Below are 19,136 nucleotides of genomic sequence, written 5' to 3' on the forward strand. Positions count from 1 at the left end.
ACCACTTCTCTCCCTTTAATTGTAGAGTTTGTTTGGTCAGTCTTCAAGTCAGTTTCTAGGATATTTAGGATGATTTTATAGTTATCCAGTTGTATTCAAGGGACAAGGTAAGCGTGGGGTCCTCCCACTCCACCACCATCTTCCTATCTCTACAGGAAGATTTCTTGACTGATTTTAGGACATATGCCAGAGAAGCAGAGAGTGTGGCAGCTTTCTCTGGGAACAGAAGTACTTGCAGGCACTATTATCCTTTCCCTTGCCCAACGCAGATAGCCAGACACCCATGGGAGGCAGTTCTGAAACCTTTCTTGTTGGTACTACGTGCTCTGCCGCAGCATTGCCCTCCAGTCTCACCCCACCTAACATGACCAACCTGACAGTCACCTCCAAAAGCAGCTCCTATGCCACCAGACCTGGCAGTCAGTCCTGGCCAGGAACAGCTCACCCAAAAAACAATGCCTTCCCTGGGGTGTGGGGAAGCTAACCCGACACACCAGTATGCTGATAGTAGCATGCTGACAGTAGCTGCTGATCAGTCTCTCTGCTAGCCACTCCAGGACCAATCTCTGCCCAATACCGCACCTGTAGCAGTCACAGTGGGTCATTGCAGACAGTGGGGCTGAATGCCCCTACAGTGAATGCAACCAGGCCTCTCAGTGAGCTGCTCAAGAACTAAACACTGCCCACCAGTGTGCCTGTAGTAGCCTTGGCTCAAGCACAATAGGAGGGTGCAGACAGTCCACATAGGGGACAGCCCTGCAGCACCTGGTCCTTATGACCGGGTAGATTGCACTAAGAGCACCACAGAATACCTTCTACATAAGGCAACAACTTTCAAAACCAGGCCTACCTAATACATAGAAACAAACACAGAGTCCAAAAAAAATCAAAGACCGAGGAATCGGTTCTAAATGAAGTAGTAAGACAAAACAATAGAGAAAGAGCTAAATGAAATGGAAATAAGCAATTTACCTGATAAAGAGTTCAAAGATACTCACCAGACTTGATAGAAGAGTGTGAGATAGAAAGGGATAGGGAAAAAAAAAAAAATATATATATATATATATATGGAACCAGTCAGATAAAAAACTACAGTAACTAAAGTGAAAAATACACTGGGGTTGGGGGTGCCTGGGTGGCTCAGTCAGTTAATCATCTGATTCTTGATTTCAGTTCAGGTCATAATCTCAGGGTTGTGGGATTGAGCCCTGCAACAGGCTCTGTACTGGGCATGGAGTCTGCTTAAGATTCTCTCTTTTCCTCTCTCCACACCCTCAAAACAAACAACAAAAACAAACAAACAAACAAAAACACTAGAGGGATCAACAGCAGATTAGAGAATGTAGAGGAATTGTTCAGCCATCTGGATGACAGGATGATAGAAAGCAACCAAACTGAAATAGCAAAAAGAGAATGAACTCTAAAAGAGGATAGATAAAGGCTACTCTGTGATAACACTAAGTGTAATAACATTCACATTGTAGGGGTCCCAGAAGGAGAGAGAGAAGGGAATATAAAATTTATTTGAAGAAATAATAGCTAAAAGTCCCTAAACTTGACAACGAAACAGACATTCAGGCCAAGGAATCACAGAGAACCTCACATATGATGAACCCAAGGAAGTGCATTCAAATAATTAAAATGACAAAAATTAAAGACAGAGAATCTTAAAAGCAGCAAGAGAAAAAGAAACCATTACATACAAGGAAAACCTCATAAGGCTATTCACTAATTTTTCAGCAGAAATTTTGCAAGCCAGAAGAATGTGGCATTATATATTCAAAGTGCTGAAATGAAAAACCTACAACCAAGAAAACATTACTCATCAAAGTCATTCAACATTGAAAGAAAGATAAAGAATTTCCCAAACAAAAGTTAAAGGAGTTATCACTACTAAACTGGCCCTACAAAGAATGTTAAAGGAGCTTTAAGTAGAAACAAAATGACTATAACTAGAAGTAAAAATTTTGAAAGAAAAAAAAATTTACTATTAAAAGCAAACATGCAGTAATGGTAGTAATTAATCACTTATAAAACTACTATGAAGATTAAAATCCAAAAGTAGTAACATGTATTATATCTACAAAAAATAAGTGAAGATACACAAAATAAGATGTAAAATATGATATCATATACATAAAACATGGAGTAAAAATCAAGTCCTTTTAGAATGTGTTCAAACTTAAGCAACCATCAACTTAATACAGACTACTGTATATACATAGGTTATTATATATGAACCTCATAGTAACCACATTGAAAACCTTTGACCAATCTACACACAAAAAAGAGAAAGGAATCGAAAAATAACAATAATGGAAGTCATCAAACCACAATGGAAGAAAATAATAAAAGAAGAAGGAAACAGGGAATAATGCAAAAATAACCAGGAAACAGTTAACAAAATGACAATAAGTACATACTTATCAATAATTACTTTAAATGTGAGTGGACTAAATGCTTCAATCAAAAGAAATTAGGTGAGTGCATAAAAAAACAAGGCCTATCTCTATGCTGCCTAAAAGAAACTCACTTTAGTTATAAGGACATAGAGTAAAGTGAAGGGTAGGGAAAAGATATTTCATTCAAATGGAAATCAAAAGAAAGCTCGACTAATAATACCTATATCAGAAAAAACAGACTTTAAAAGACTTTAATAAGAGACAAAGAGAAGCATTACATAATAAAGGGATCAATCCAACAAGAGAATATAACAGTTCTAAGTATCTATGCATCCAACATAGAGGCACCTAAATATATAAATTTATGGAGACTTGTTTTGTGGCCCTTTATGTTTGTTAACAAAATAAACATAACAAACATAACAAAAATAAAGGGACAAATCAACAGTAATGCAAGAATAGCAGGGGACTTTAACACCCCATGTACATTATAGATAGATCATTCAGACAGTAGATCAATAAGGAAATTATCTTTGAATGATATATTACCCAAGATGGAGTTAACAGATATATACAAAACCTTCCATCCAAAAAATGGCAGAGTATCCATAGAACAAGTACATAGGGAACATTCTCCAGGATGGACCACATATTAGGCCACAAAACAAGTCTCCATAAATTTAATATTTAAATCATATTAGGGGCACCTGGGTGGCTCAGTTGTTTAAGTGTCTGAGTCCTGATTTTGGCTCAGGTCATGATCTCAGGGTCCTGGGATCAAGCCCCAAGTCCAGCTCCCTGAGTCTGCTTGTTTTCCTCTGCCTCACCCCACCTCATGCTCACTCTATCCCTCCCTCTCTAAAATAAACAAAAAAATATTTAAATCCTATCAAGTATCTTTTCCAACCACAGTGGTATGAAATGAGATACCAGTTACAAGAAAACTAGAAGAAATATGAACACATGAAGGATGATAAACATACTACCAAATAGCCAATGTGTCAAAAAAAAATCGAAGAGGAAATAAAAAAATGCCTGGAGACAAATAATAGTGGAAGCAGGACAGTTCAAAATCTTTGGGATACAGCAAGGGCAATTCTAAGAAGGAAGGTTATAGCAAAACAGGGCTACCCCAAAAACCAAGAAAAGTTTCATTCTAAATTTACATAAAGGAACTAGAAATAGTAGACCAAAGCCCAGAGTTAGCAGAAGGAAGGAAATAATAAAGATCAGGGTGGAAATAAATGAAATAGAGACTAAAAAAATCATGAAAAGTTCACTGAAACTAAGAGCTGTTTTTCTGAAAAAATAAAATTGATACAATGTTAGCCAGACTCATCAAGAAAAAAAGAGGATTCAAAATCAGAACTGAAAGAGAACTCACAAGCTACATCAGAGAAATATGAATCTTATAAGAGACTGCTATCAAAAACTTTATGCCAGGGGCACCTGGGGGGCTCAGTCATTAAGTGTCTGCCTTCAGCTCAGGTCATGATCCTAGGGTCCTGGGATCGAGCCCCACATCGGGCTCCCTGCTCAGTGGGAAGCCTGCTTCTCCCTCTTCCTCTCCCTGCTTGTATTCCCTCTCTCACTGTGTCTCTCTCTCTCTGTCAAATAAATAAAATCTTAAAGAGATTATGCTGAGTGAAATAAGTCAAGCAGAGAGAGTCAATTATCATATGGTTTCACTTATTTGTGGAGCATAACCAATAGCATGGAGGACAAGGGGCGTTAGAGAGGAGTAGGGAATTTGGGTAAATTGGAAGGGGAGGTGAACCATGAGAGACTATGGACTCTGAAAAACAGTCTGAGGGGTTTGAAGTGGCGGGGGGGTGGGAGGTTGGGGTACCAGGCGGTGGGTATTATAGAGGGCACGGCTTGCATGGAGCACTGGGTGTGGTGAAAAAATAATGAATACTGTTTTTCTGAAAATAAATAAATTGGAAGAAAAAAAAAAAGAATAGAACCACAGGAAAAAAAAAAGTTCATACCAACAAATTGGACAATCTACAAGAGATGGGTAAATTTCCAGAAATATACAATTCTCTGAATCAGGAAGAAATAGAAAACTTGGAACAGATCAATTACTAGTGACAAAATTTTGAATTGGTAATCAAAAAACTCCCAAGATGGGGTGCCTGGGTGACTCAGTTTGTTAAGCATCTAACTCTTGATTTCAGCTCAGGTTACGATCTCAGGATTGGATCCATTGGGTTCATAGGGTTCATAGAGCCCTGCGTTGGGCTTTATGCTCAGTGGGAGTCTGCTTGAGGATTCCCTCTCTCCCTCCGCCCCTCCCCCTATTCAAGCTCTCTCTAAAATAAATAAATCTTTTTAAATTTTTAAAAAAATAAACAGCAGCTCTCTAAAACAAAACAAAACAAAACAAAAACCTCCCAAGAAAAGTCCAGGGCATGATGCTTCACACTTAATTCTAGCTAACATTTAAAGACAAGTTAAAACCTATTGCTCTCAGGGCACCTATGTGGCTTAGTCAGTTGAGCATCTGACTCTTGATTTTGGCTCAGGTCATGATTTCCAGGTCATAGGATCAAGCCCCACATCAAGCTCTGCACTGGGTATGGAGGCAGCTTGGGATACTTTCTCTCCCTATTCCTTTCCCCCTCCCCTGCTGCTCGCTCTTTCTCACTCAAATTAAATAAATAAATACATAAAATAAAATAATTTTTTTAAAAATCCCCCTCAAACTATCTTGAAAAATAGGAGAGGAAGGAATGCTTCCAAGTTCATTCTATGAAATCAACATTATCCTGATACCAAAACAAGACACACTACAAAAAAATAAAAATAAAAAATAAATCACAGACCAATATCCCCAATCAACATAGGTGCAAAAATCTTCAACAAATTATCAACAAACGAAACTTAAAATTATATTAAAAGGGGATCCTGGGTGGCTCAGTCAGGTACTTAATTTCAGCTCAGGTCATGATCTCAGGGTTGCGAGACTGAGCCATGTGTTGGGCTCTATGCTCAGTGGGGATTCTGCTTAGGATTCTCTCCCTCTCTTTCTGTCCTTCCCTCCCAAATAAATAAATAAATAAATATTTAAGAAACTATGTTAAAAGAGTCATTCACCAAGATCAAGTGGGATTTATTCCAGTGATACAAGAATGGTTCAACATCCACAAATCAATGTGGATTTTGACAAAATGAAGGATAAAAATTACATGATCATCTCAGTAGATACAGAAAAAGCATATGACAAAATCCAACATCCAGTCATGATAAAAACTCTCAACTAAATGGGTAGAGAAAAAACATACCTAACAAAATAAAGATGATATATCTCAAACTCACAGCTAATATCATACTCAATGGTGAAAACATGAAAGCTTTCCCTTTAAGATAAAAAACAAGACAAAGATGTCTACTCTCACCACCTTTATTTAACATAGTATTGGAAGCCCTAGCCACAGCAATTAGACAAGGAAAAAAAGGCATCCAAATCAGAAAGGAAGAAGGAAAACTGCAGATTGCAGATGACATATTACATTTAAAAAAAAAAAACCTAAAGACTCCAGCGAAAACCTGTTCTAATAAATCAGTTCAGTAAGGTTGCAAGATACAAAATCAATATGCAGAAATCTGTTACATTTCTGTACACTAGTAACAAAACAGGAGAATGAGAAATTAGGAAAACAATCTTACTTACATAAAAAAACCACATAGGAATAAATTTAATAAAGGAGCTGAAAGATTTGTATTCTGAAAAGTATGACATTAATGAAAGAAATTGAAGATGACACATATAAATGGAAAGATAAACCATCTTCATGGATTGGAAGAATTTTGTTAAAACATCCATATTATGCAAAGTAATCTTCAGATTCAATGCAATCCCTATTAAAAAAAAAACAGCCTTATTCATAGAACTATAATGAAAAATTCTAAAATTTGTATGGAACCACAGAAATCCCTGAACATCCCAAGCAATCCTGAGAAAGGAAAAAGTTGCAAGTATCACAATCTCAGCATTCAAACTATACTACAAAGCTACAGTAATCAAAACATAATACTGTCACAAAAACAGACACATGGATCAATGAAACAGAATTGAGAACCCAGAAATAAACCCATGTATATATGGTCAGTTAATCTACAACAAAGGAAACAAGAATATACAATGTGGAAAAGATAGTCTCTTCAATAAATGGTGTTGGAAAAACTGGACAGTTATAATGAAAGATTAAAACCAGACCAGTTACAGCATATAAAAAAATAAACTCAGAATGGATTAAAGACTTAAGTACAACACTTGAAATCATAAAACTCCCAAAAGAAAATATAGGCAATAAGCTCATGGACATCAGCCTTAGTAATATTTTTTATCTGTCTCCCCAAGAAGGAAAATAAAAGCAAAAATAAAAAAACTTGGGACTAGATCAAACTAAGAAACTTTTGCACAGTGAAGGGAATCATTAAAAAAAAAGAAAGAAAAGGTAACCTACTGAATAGGAGAAGATATTACCAAGTGATATTCAGTAAGAGATTAATATGTGAAATATATAAAGAACTCATACAACTCAATACCAAATGATATGATTTAAAAATGGGCAGAAGATCTGAATAAACATTTTTCCAAAGAAGACATACTGATGGCCAAAGACATATGAAAAGATGCTCAGCATCACTAATCATCAGGAAAATTCAAATCAAAACCACAATGAGACCTCACACCAGTCAGATGACCAATATCAAAAAGACAAGAACTGGGGAATCTGTCTGGCTCAGTCAGTAGAGCGTGTGACTCTTGATCTTAGGGGCATGAGTTCAAGCCCCATGATGGGCATAGAGCTTACTTTAAAAAAAAAAAAAAAAGATAAGAACTATGATGTGTTGACAAGGATGTGGAAAAAGGAAACTTTTATGCACTATTGGTGAGAATGTAAATTGCTGTAGTCACTATGGAAAAGAGTATGGAGGTTCCTCAAAAAATTAAAAATTAAATACCATACAATCCCATAATTTCACTTCTGGAGATTTAGTGAAAGGAAACAAATACCTAATTTGAAAAGATATATGAACCCCTATGTTTACTGCAGCATTATTGATTTACAACAGCCAAGATGTGGAAGCAGCCTAAGTGTTCACTGATAGAGGAATGGGTAAAGATGTGATATATATACACACAGTGGAGTACTACTCAGCCATAATAAATGAAATCTCGCCATTCCCAACAACATGGATGGTCTTAAGAAGTATTATGTTAAGGGACGGCTGGGTGGCTCAGTTGGTTAAGCAGGGTCCTGGGATCCAGTCCCACATCGGGCTCCTTGCTCGTCAGGGAGCCTGCTTCTCCCTCTGCCTCTGCCTGCCTCTTTATCTGCCTGTGCTCACTCACTTTCTCTCCCTCTGTCTCTGACAAATAAATAAATAAAATCTTTAAAAAAAAAGAAGTATTATGTTAAGTGAAATAAGATAGAAAAATATAAATACCATGATTTCACTTATACACGTAATCTAAAAAAGCAAAGGAACGAACATGAAAAACAGAAACACTCATAGAAAGCAAACTAGTTGTTGCCAGAGGAGAGGGTGGGGGGTGATAGGTGAAATGGTGAAGGGGAATAAGAGGTACAAACTGCCAGTTATAAAATAAGTAAGTCATCGGATGAAAAGTGCAGCATAGGGAACATAGTCAGTAATAATGTAGTAACTTTGTATGGTCAGAGATGGTAACTACATTTACTGCACTGAGCATTTTGAAATGTACATAATTGTCAAATCATTGTGCTGTGCACCTGAAACTAATGTTAAATAGGTTTCCATTTAAAAAAATGAATCTACACGTATGACCAGCAACCAGACCAAGAACAGAATATTACCAACACTTCATAAACCCCTCTCATTCTTTCTTTCAGTCACTGAACTCCTCCAACCCTAAGAGTAACCCTAGCCTAACTTATAAGAATGGATTCCTATAGTATATACCATTTCATAACTGTCTTTTTAAACTCAACATTGTTAGATTCAACTATTTTGCTTGGAATGATAGTTTTGTTGTTATATTCTATCATATAGCTAGATCAAATTTTACTGTTAATGGGTATTTGAGTAGTTTGCAGTTTTTTTTTTAAGATTTTATTTGACAGAAAAAGATCACAAGTAGGCAGAGAAGCAGGCAGAGAGAGAGAGAGAGGAGGAAGCAGGCTCTCCGCTGAGCAGAGAACCCGATGTGGGACTCGATCCCAGGACCCTGAGATCATGACCTGAGCGGAAGGCAGAGGCTTAACCCACTGAGCCACCCAGGTGCCCCAGTTTGCAGTTTATATTTGAAAGCATATGGTGTTGTCAGGAACAGGAATGTTCTTGTACATGTCTTTTGGTGAACATATGTACTAGGGAGTAGCACTGTTAGGTCATAAGGTATGCTATTACAACTTCAGTGGGGACTGTCAAAAAATTTCCAAGGTGGTTGCATCCATTTACACTCTTCAGTATTGTATGAGAGTTTCAGTTCCTCCACGTTTGCTACATTTGATCCTGTCTATGTGGGTTCTTCTTTAAGCCACTCTGTTGTATGCATGTCAAGTTCTCCTTTAAAGCTGGAATTGGAGGGGCACCTGAGTGGCTCAGTCTGTTAAGCATCCAACTACTGATTTCAGCTCAGGTCATGATCTCAGGGTTGTGGGATTGAGCCCCATGTGGAGCTGTGTACTCAGCAGGGGGTCTGTTTAGGATTTTCTCTCTTCCTCTCCCTCTGCCCCTTCCCCCTCATATAAATAAATAAATAAATAAACAAAATCTTGAAAATAAATAAATAAAACTGGAATTGGACAACAGAATACCTTTTTTTTTTTTAAAAAGATTTTATTTATTTGACAGAGATCACAAATAGGCAGAGAGGCAGGCAGATAAAGAGGAAGGGAAGCAGGCTCCCCGCTGAGCAGATAGCCTGAGGCAGGGCTCGATCCCAGGATGCCGGGATCATGACCCAATCTGAAGACAGAGGCTTTTAACCCACTGAGCCACCCAGGCACCCCGAGAACTAAAACCCTTTAAAAAATAACTGGTTTAGGGCTGCCTGGGTGGCTCAGTTGGTTAAGCATCTGCCTTTGGTTCAGACCATGATCCCAGGGTCCTCGGATCAAGTTCTGCATAAGGTTCCCTGCTCAGTGGAGAGCATGCTTCTCCCTCTCCCTCTGCCTGTCCCTCCCTCTACTTGCGCACTTTCTGTCAAATAAATAAATAAAATCTTTGAAAAAAAAACCCTGATTTATATCATATGAGTTTAAGTTTTTGGAAATAACAGATAAATGATAAAGTCCATAGTTACATTTGAACTGCTGTAATAATAAACACTACTGGTGGTAAATAAAGGAACTCCTTCAATTTTCATTATCAAGTCCAACTTCAAGAAACTGATCTTGAAATGGAGCTAGAGGATCTCTAATGTCTAGTGGACTGATTGTTTAGTGAGTTGACCCCCTAAAAGAGAAGTCACCAAACTTTGTGTGTAAGAGCCAGTCCTTGTCAGTCATCCAGTCTGTTGCAGTTACTCAACTCTGCCCTTGAAAGCGGCCATAAACAATATGAGAATGAGAGAAAGTGGTGGTTATGTACATCTCCCCATATGCACTATATATGCTCACTAAAACATACATAAGAATGTCTGTAATAGCACCACATGCTAGAAAATAAAAACTTGCAACTACCCAAATGTCCCATAGCACTACAGTGTGATACATTCATACAAGACAGTATTATGCAGCAGTGAAAATAAAGTACTGTTGCAACTTTATTTATATAAACTAGCAATAGTAATGGACATGAGATTTCACTTTGAGGTGATGAAAAACTTGCGGAACCAGTGATGATGACTGCGCATTATGCGTGTACTTACTGCCACTGAAATGTATACTTTAAAATGGTTAAAATGGTAAATTTTGTGTTACACATGTTTTACTGCAATAAGATAAACAAGTAATGGATCATATTTGGTCCATGCATGGGCCATAGTTAGCCGACACCTGCTCTAAAATTTATCCCTGTGAGAAGTCATATTCTATAATGGTTAAAAGCAGTTTGTTACCAGACAAACCTGGATTTGAGCTCTGGCTCTGACACTAACTTTATACCCTCTGCAAGTTTCTTAAACTCACTGTGATTCAGGTTTTTTTTTTAATCCATAGAACAATACAATACTAATATAGGGTTGTATAAGGAATAAATGGGTTACATTAAATTAAAGCATAGACAATAGTTCCTAAAAGAGAACTCTTGGCTTTTTGGCTTTGGTGTGGACCAGTTGGCTAGCTGCTCCCAGAGCCAACCTATGGGTGCTAGTACAAACTTATCCCTGCTACTAAAGCAACTTTTTCTACCCCTACATGAGAAACAAAATCAAACTACATAGGATCATGTGACAACTTGTGGTATATTAAGGTTTGTCAACTGTAACCCAGACGTATATACAACGCTAAGAAAATATAAATATTTTTCTAACTTATTTTAATGGTCTTTTTAAACTTTTAATAAGACTGGTTTTAAAATCAAAATTACAAAAAAATATTTTAAAATAAAAACATAATAATATAATTAAAAAGGATAATTATTTTTACTATTAATCCTAATTTGCTAATGAGGAAACAAGCTTCACTGGACATTTTTGTCAAGATATAGTTTCTCTGAAGGAAACCACAGTATATTATTGTAAACCAAATGATGATAATGGAAGTGATTTAAAAACAATGAAGTTGGAAGGGGAGGTGAACCATGAGAGACTATGGACTCTGAAAAACAATCTGAGGGGTTTGAAGTGGCGGGGGGGTGGGAGGTTGGGGTACCAGGTGGTGGGTATTATAGAGGGCACGGCTTGCATGGAGCACTGGGTGTGGTGAAAAAATGAATAATGTTTTTCTGAAAATAAATAAATTGGAAAAAAAACAATGAAGACCCAGAATGCATATTAATTCTACTCAAAAACATGATTCCTCATCTTGAGTTGAGTTTTGGAGCCATAACTGCTGGTAAGAAGTGCTCAAATCCCCAGGTCCAGTGTTTTGCAGTTATGACCAATGATGCCTTAAATGAATTCTTTTTTTTTTACTTGACAGAGAGAGAGAGAGAGGTCACAAATAAGCAGAGAGGCAGGCAGAGAGAGAGGGGAAAGCAGGCTCCTGCTGAGCAGAGAGCCCCATACGGGACTCGATCCCAGGACCCTGAGATCATGACCCGAGCTGAAGGCAGAGGCTTAATCCACTGAGCCACTCAGGTGCCCCCTGCCTTAAACTATCTTAAACATTTCTCTTGGTACACACGTGCAAGATTCCCTCTAGGGTTTTGAAGGGGCGGGGGGTGGGAGGTTGGGGGATCCAGGTGGTGGGTATTGGAGAGGGCACGGATTGCATGGAGCACTGGGTGTGGTGCAAAAATAATGAATACTGTTACACTGAAAAAATAAAAAATTAAAAAAAAAAAAGATTCCCTCTAGGGTATATACCAAGGAATAGAGTTGCTGGGTCATAGGGAATATACATCTTCAATTTACTAGAGATCACACCAAATTATCCAACAAGACTGTGCCAGTTCTATACGCCCACTAACAGTTCCTGTATTGACAATCACATCAGTATCCTGATCAATGTTTAACTCTCAATGGATAGTTTAAATATCAAAGGATATTTCGCTGTCATTTTATTTGTCCATTTTTAAAACAAGGTATAGTTTCCATATAGTAAAACTAACTTTTTAGAGTACAGTTCATATTTTTCATCTCCTTTCCTCTGCACTGAATTCAGAATTAGTTCTTGACATCTTTTTCTTCCAGCTCACAAACTGTCTTCAGCAACAGATATCTAAATCTATTAATTCTGCTGTTTTTAATTTTAGCCATGTTAGTTCTCCTTTGCGTTTTTTTTTTTTCCTTTTCTAAATCTGCTTGGCTATTTAAATTTTAATTTGTTAAAATTAACAAAAAATTAAAAGTCTGTTGCTCAGTAACACTAGCCAGACTTTAAGGGCTCTAGAGCCACATGTGGCCAGAAGCCATTACATTAGTTCATCTGTAGAACATTTCCATTAACCCCAAGTGTTCTATTGGATATCTTTGCCCTAAAGATCTTTGTTTTTCCTTCTGCCGGGTACCAATAGGCATCATCAGCCTGGGAAAACATTCTAAACTAACTTCTTAAGGCTGTTTGTTGTTGTTGTTTTAAACATGCAGGTGGTATGAAATTAAGCTGCAAAAATGAGTGAAGCCTAGTTTGAGATTAGGAATTCTCGGGGAAGGTTTTTTTACTGTTTTGCTGTGGGTCTGAAGATATCCATGGTTAATAGATTCTGTTCCTTTGCTCAGATGATGAGAGTAATGTTGCAATCACCAGAGCAGCTTCAGAAAGCCCCTGCGTGCTGAGTGAACCACAACCTTTGGTGTTACCTCGAGTGCCACAGTCGAAGGTGCCGTCCATCACCTCAAATCCAGTAAGCTCTACACAGGAATGTACTGGAGAATCTAGGGCTGTTCTTGCCAGAAGCAGCTTGCTCAGAGTTATTTGCCTTTATTATCTATGACTCAGTTTTTTTCAGTAAAGCTATGTGTTTATCACAATAAGCCAGTGACTCTTTGCATTGATAAGTTTAAGTTTAAAAAATTAATAATGGGACACCTGGGTGCCTCAGTTGGTCCCACTCTTGATTTCGACTCAGGTCATGATCTCAGGGCTGTGAGATCAAGCTCTGGGGCAGTTTCTGCACTGGACCTGGGGCCGGCTTAAGATTCTCTCTCTCCCCCCTCTCTGCCCCTCCCCTTCCTCCAGCTCTCCCTGTGCGTGCACACATGCGCTCTAAAAGAAATTTTTAAAAAATTAATAGCAAATTAGGATTGATAATTTCTGGTCAGCTTTTTTTTTTTTAAACAAATGGCCTCTTTTAAAAAATATTTTATTTAAGATTTATTTATTTATTTGAGAGAGAGAGCATGAGCAGGGGGAGAGTGAGAGGGAGAAGGAGAAACAGGCTCCTCATTGAGCAGGGGAGCCCAATGCAGGGGCTTCAGCCCAGAATCCTCGGATGGTGACCTGAGCCAATGGCAGATGCTTAACCAACTGAGCCACCCAGGTACCTCTCAGTCCCCTCTTTTTTAAGGTCATCCATAAGTTATGCAATGTATAATCAGCTATGTGGTTAGCCCAATTCTATCTGGGCAGAATAAAGGATATGACAGAAAGGGGGACCAATCTCAGATGTTCTGTGGCCTTAATATCCTATCCTTTGAATTTCTCCATTTGACTCCCTTTTCTTTTATCTCAGCCTACCTGGTTTTTATTTTTGATATTTGAATCTGTTGACTTTTCTGCCTTTTGCGTGTTTAGGACTGGCTAATAACTGAGGTGTAAAAGGCAAACCAAAGTAAGGAACAAGTGGTCCCAGTGAAGTCTGTGGACAAGCATAAACATGATCATTTCTTACAGAAGGCTAATGAGCCTGGTCTCATCCCTGTGTAATGATTTATCTAGTTGCTACATGATAGTTTCCCAGTGTTACTTCTGGCCAAAAACAAAAAACAAAACAAAAAACCAAAACGGGATGGGGGCGCTGCAGGGGGATTGTAATCCTTGAGCCATGCTCATCAACCCTGGGTTTCACTCTCAGACTTAGTATTTGCTTTGTTGTTTTACTGGCCTGATATTCTGCTACTGGATTTACAAATGGGTTATTTTTTAAAAATAAAAATCAGCAAAGCCCATCCATATCTTACCACACTGGAGGATTAACCAGGTGAACTAATGTTCCTTTCATGGTAATAAAATACTTCTAACATGCCGAAGTGGTCTGACTATGGGTTAGGTAGCCTAAATTATGCATAATTAACTTAAATGTTCCTGGCTAAGGAAAAAGAAGGAATGACCAAGGAAATGATCAGGGAAAAAGCATTAATTCACATATTCCTGAGAGAAAGTAGGAGGCAAATGCATGCTGTGGCAGAGGAGCTGGCCAGAAAGCACACTGAACTGATGACCTTACAGAGAAAATTAACAGCACTCCAAGGTGGCAATGTCAGTCCATGGAAGATTAAATCCTGCTAATGCGAGAACTCTTGCTAGTTACAGTCTTCAGAACTTAGGTTATGACTGATAGCTGACTGCCCCAGGGGTAGTGAAAGATAAGGGATTAGTTTGTGCAGAGCATAAGACTGTTTGATGGTGAAAGAGATTATGTCAGAGTTTACTCTTAATTTTTTCTGTATTTGTTCCATATTTTTTCTTCTTAGGTTTTCTTTTCTAACGTAAATAATGATAGTAATGGAGTTCTCGCTCCCCTGAGTGGCTGTTAACTGCTTTCATCTCAGTTGATCGTACTTCCCCTAGCTGCTGTCATTTAGAAATGAAGAGAAAAGGAGTCTGACTTGTCATCTTGACAGTGGACTTGAAGCCCCAGCTTGGCTACTGGCCAAAGACGTTATAAAAGTTAAGGCATAGGAGAAAAATGCACAGACTATCTAATTTGAAAATATTAAGTTTTGGAAAAGTTGGGAAACACAGCAAATGTCTTCACTAACCAATAACAAGTAACATTTTCTTTTGACATATAGATGAATCTCTGTCAAGCAGCAAGTGGTCATCAGCCAAATGTGAATGGTCTCTTGGTTCATGGGATGCCTCTACAGCCAAGAAATCTCTCCCTAATGGACAAGCTACTGTAAGAAGTGTAAAATTTTAATAGACTCTAAAATTTACCTAGATCACTGAGAAATAAAAGGAAAGCTAAATCAGTCAATCATCTGCATATATTGAGTACCCACCAAGCAACCAGAGATATCTGGGGAGTAAAAACATCTAAGGGAAATGGTTTCCACCCTCAAGGAGCTGATAATGTAACTGGAAAGAGAAGACACATGCGGGTAAAAAGAGACTTAACCACATAGGGCATTGTTGTGACTGAATGTCAAGGGTGTGGTACTCAGAGTGAATGCATGACAGTCCCAAAGAAGGGGGACATTTGGGTGGCTAACTATAGTATAAACTTTTCTGTCAAAGATGAGAGTTGGGATAAGCAGAGAAGAGCAACAAGACTATTCTAGGTAGGAGGAATAGTGTAGGAAAAGGTCTGGAGACAAAAAATACAAAACTATTTAGAAGGGAAAGCAGACCGGTTTTGCTATACTAAGAAAAGGGATAGGTCAGAATTTTAATGCTTCTGACTAAAGATCACTGACAATCTTCTAGAATTAAAATAGATCATGGTGTGATTCACGAGGAAGAGAACTATGAAATTAATGAAGGCTGTGACCAGACTAGAAGGTTCTGAATGCCATGTTTTTGAGACCCATTCATGTTGTTGCATGTGACCTTCTTTTATTGCTAAGTCATATTCTATTGTAAGAATACACTACAATTTGTTTTCTACTCTTCTGCTAATGAACATATGGGGTGTTTCCAGGTTGCAGCTCTTATGCAAAGGCACCATAAACATTCTTGCGCAGGTATTTTTTGTGGACCTATGGTCTATTTTTCTTGAGTCAATACGTAGAGATTGTCATAGGATAGATAAGTGTATGTTTAGCTTTGTAAGAAACTGCCATAAAGTTTCCCAAAGTAAGTATGCCATTTGACACTCCCACCAACATATGAATTTCACTTGAGGGGCACACAGTTTAAGTCAGGAATCTGAAAAATAGATTTTACAGCGGAAGAACATAGACTCAATTGAAGCAGGAGGAACTAAGGTAAAGATTCTAATATAGGAGTTCAACCATAAGCTACTAATAGTCTATATTCAGGGTTGTCCCAAAGGATAAAGGAATGTAATATTTTAGGAGATATTGCAAAAGAAATCAGACTCTATATAAATAGAGGAACCAACGTCAACTCTGAGATTTCAAAGCTCAAGGGAAGTTTGTTGTGGGGTAAAGATAAATTTGGTTTGGGGCATGTTGAGTTTATAATGCCAAGCCATCTCACCGAAAATATGGAAAAGGTCAGATTTGGAGGTTGATCTAGAAGTTACAAGGCTAAAGGTGATAACTGAATCCAGAATAATGAATGAGTAGTTCAGAAGACAAAGGTAAGCCGGAAGCAGCTAAAGCTTCTGTCGCAAGAAGCAGTTAAGGTGTGTAAAGAAAAGGCTATCAGGTGAATGGTTATGACAGCAGGAAGACCAGCACAATCTCTTGTAATACTCAAGGTTTAGCTCCATTTCTTGGTGGGTATTTGCCTCCAAACACTGAGGTATATTTTGCACTACAGGATAGCAAAGTGGCCTCGAGGTTTGAAGAACTTGCTGAAAGCCAAAAGAGCATGTGGCAGAGCTTAATTCTCTTTCCCTCCATTTCCTTGTCCAAATAGTGTCTCTCAGGGGTCTTACAAGTATTGTACCCACTTAAAAAACAAAACAAAAACAAAAACTGGAATCTGTAGGGCAGAGTAAGTTTCTTAACTATTTGGGCGTAGTATTCTACTTATCAGAGTACTTATAGAAAAGTGTTGTACTTTAGTTGCTTGTGCAGACAGGGACCTACAGTAGCCCCAGTGCCCTGCACAGCATGAGGCTCTAGACGGTTTGCCTGCTCCAGCTTTCCAAGGAACCAAACACAACCCGCCCCCTCAGGCTCCAATGAGCTCAGCATTTTAATCTTCAAGTGGGAGCCTCGCCACACTGCTCCTAAGCAGTAATTATTTGCCTTTCAACTAAGTCTTTCCTTCAGCACAAAGGCAGCTTCCAATATGGTAGGAATCTTCAGTCCCTGGGGTGAACTTTCAGGAAGCACTCCAGAGCAGGGAATCTTCAAGTCAGCCTTCACTGTAACTGAAGAAATGACTGTCATGGCAGGTGAATAATGGACTTGCTTTCCCAAGTCTCCATTCTTTTTCTTTCTTTTTTTTTTTTTTTTTAAGATTTTATTTATTTATTTGATTGAGAGAGAGAGAGAGAGCATGAGAGGGGAGAAGGTCAGAAGGTCAGAAGCAGACTCCCATGGAGCTGGACACCTGATGCGTGTCTCCATCTCGGGACTCCAGGATCATGACCTGAGCGAAAGGCAGTCACTTAACCAAATGAGCCACCCAGGCTCCCCCAAGTCTCCATTCTAGTAAACTACCTGTATGGCTAAAATGCAGTCCTTTTAAGAACATGTTCTCATGTCTGAGGCTAGATTATGTGATTCGTATAAATTAGGTTATTTACTTTTGCTTTTTTCCTCCCTTGAATATATTTTATAGTCTAAGCCTTTGAGTCTTGTTTCCCTATACAGAGCAATGTTGATTTCATTGTGGGTTTCTGATTTGGCCACTAGAGATCTTGATGACAAGTTACTTATGAGACCTGGATCCAGTACCATTCTTTCAACTCGAAATTGGCCAAATCGAACCCTGGAGCTTAGTACGTCAGCTCTATCATACACAGTACAGTCTGCCAGGAGACGCAATCCCCCACCACGTACCCTTCATCCCATCAGCACAAGCCATTCACGCGCTGGAACGCCAAGACCTGTGGAAGAAATACTCAGAGGATCCCGAGTGTAGGTTTCAAAAGCAGAATTTGGGGAAACTGTGGTAAAACTAATGAAGAATAATTTTATATAGAGAATGAATTTAAACGTAAAGTTGAAATACATGCCTAGAAACTAGTCATTAGATATTCTCATGATGGACTGTATACACACTGGTTTAAATCCAACAGAGAAAGAAATGTGGTTAAATCTCAATAAAATTCAGGTATTAGATGTGTTGATTTAGCTATTTACTTAGCTATTTAGCTATTTACTTCTACAATAAAATGTTGGCTCGAATACTTCAGTGACACTTATCGAAGGAATAAGATCTACGTATCTTATCAAACACTTTCCTCAGTGCTCCGTGAAATTCATCCCAAAATAAGTTAACTCTCCTTTAATATTTTTCTGTACCACTGGGATCTGCTTATTCCATTGAAAAATGATAACATTTTAACCTAAGATAAGTACTTGTCTATATACCAGGAAAAATATACCTTGGAAATATACTTCCTAGGAAATAAATATACTTCCTAGGAAATAACACTAATCATATTCTTTTTTCCTTTTCCCACCCTTAATTCACTCTGAGCTTTGTCACGCAAAAAACACTTAGAAGCCTACTTTTTAAAATAAAATTCTTTCATTAGTTGTTGACTCACAAAACATCTTAGGATGTTTGAGTCTAAGACTATAACCAAGGGTATAAGATAATATGGCTGTAACTATGTTTTGAATTCAGCTTCTAAATTATGGACGTCCTTACACTTCCTTCCCAACATGTTATTTGACTTCAATTTTTAATTTATCCCAATAGATTCACTAAAAGAGTTGCCCGTAATGCTCAAAAATCTTTGTCAGGACACCAGAGTTCTTCTCACCTACCCACTATTTTACTGTGTTGATGCTGGTATTGATATAGATTCACTCAATTGAGGATGAGTGTTCTTGAAGCATAATTAATCCTCATACCTTCTGACAATTTCTTCAAAGTGGAAACAAGTTACCTTGTTTCTTCTGGGACATGAAAGTACCATTGATTTCTAGGTACTGTCCTGAGTATGAGAAATGCTAAAAAAAACTGCTGGAAATGCCATGGAAGAAAAGTTTAAGAAATTTACCTGGCACTTATAATTACAGTAGTTTCCCCTTATCCACAGGGGCTATGTCCCAAGACCCCCTATGGAGGCTGAAACTGCAGATAGTACCAAACCTTATATATACTATGTTTTTTTCCTTATACATACGTACCTGTGATAAAATCGAACCTCTAAATTAGG

The 19,136-nt window shown here is 38.1% G+C and overlaps 1 protein-coding gene across 2 annotated transcripts in view; it reads left to right on the forward strand.

Moving 5' to 3' along the window:
• Window positions 1-19,136, forward strand: part of FAM149B1 (family with sequence similarity 149 member B1) — a 79,738-nt gene that overhangs the window by 54,322 nt on the left and 6,280 nt on the right. Inside the window, exons 8-10 of one of the 2 annotated variants that reach the window (XM_044239768.1) lie at window positions 12,724-12,848; window positions 14,959-15,065; window positions 17,659-17,883. In XM_044239768.1, the coding sequence (XP_044095703.1) occupies window positions 12,724-12,848; window positions 14,959-15,065; window positions 17,659-17,883 (457 nt within the window). The remainder of the gene's footprint in view (window positions 1-12,723; window positions 12,849-14,958; window positions 15,066-17,658; window positions 17,884-19,136) is intronic. The other variant, XM_044239769.1, reaches the window with a different exon arrangement.

Source organism: Neovison vison, chromosome 2 (genome assembly GCF_020171115.1).
Source record: "Neovison vison isolate M4711 chromosome 2, ASM_NN_V1, whole genome shotgun sequence".
Taxonomy (NCBI): domain Eukaryota; kingdom Metazoa; phylum Chordata; class Mammalia; order Carnivora; family Mustelidae; genus Neogale; species Neogale vison.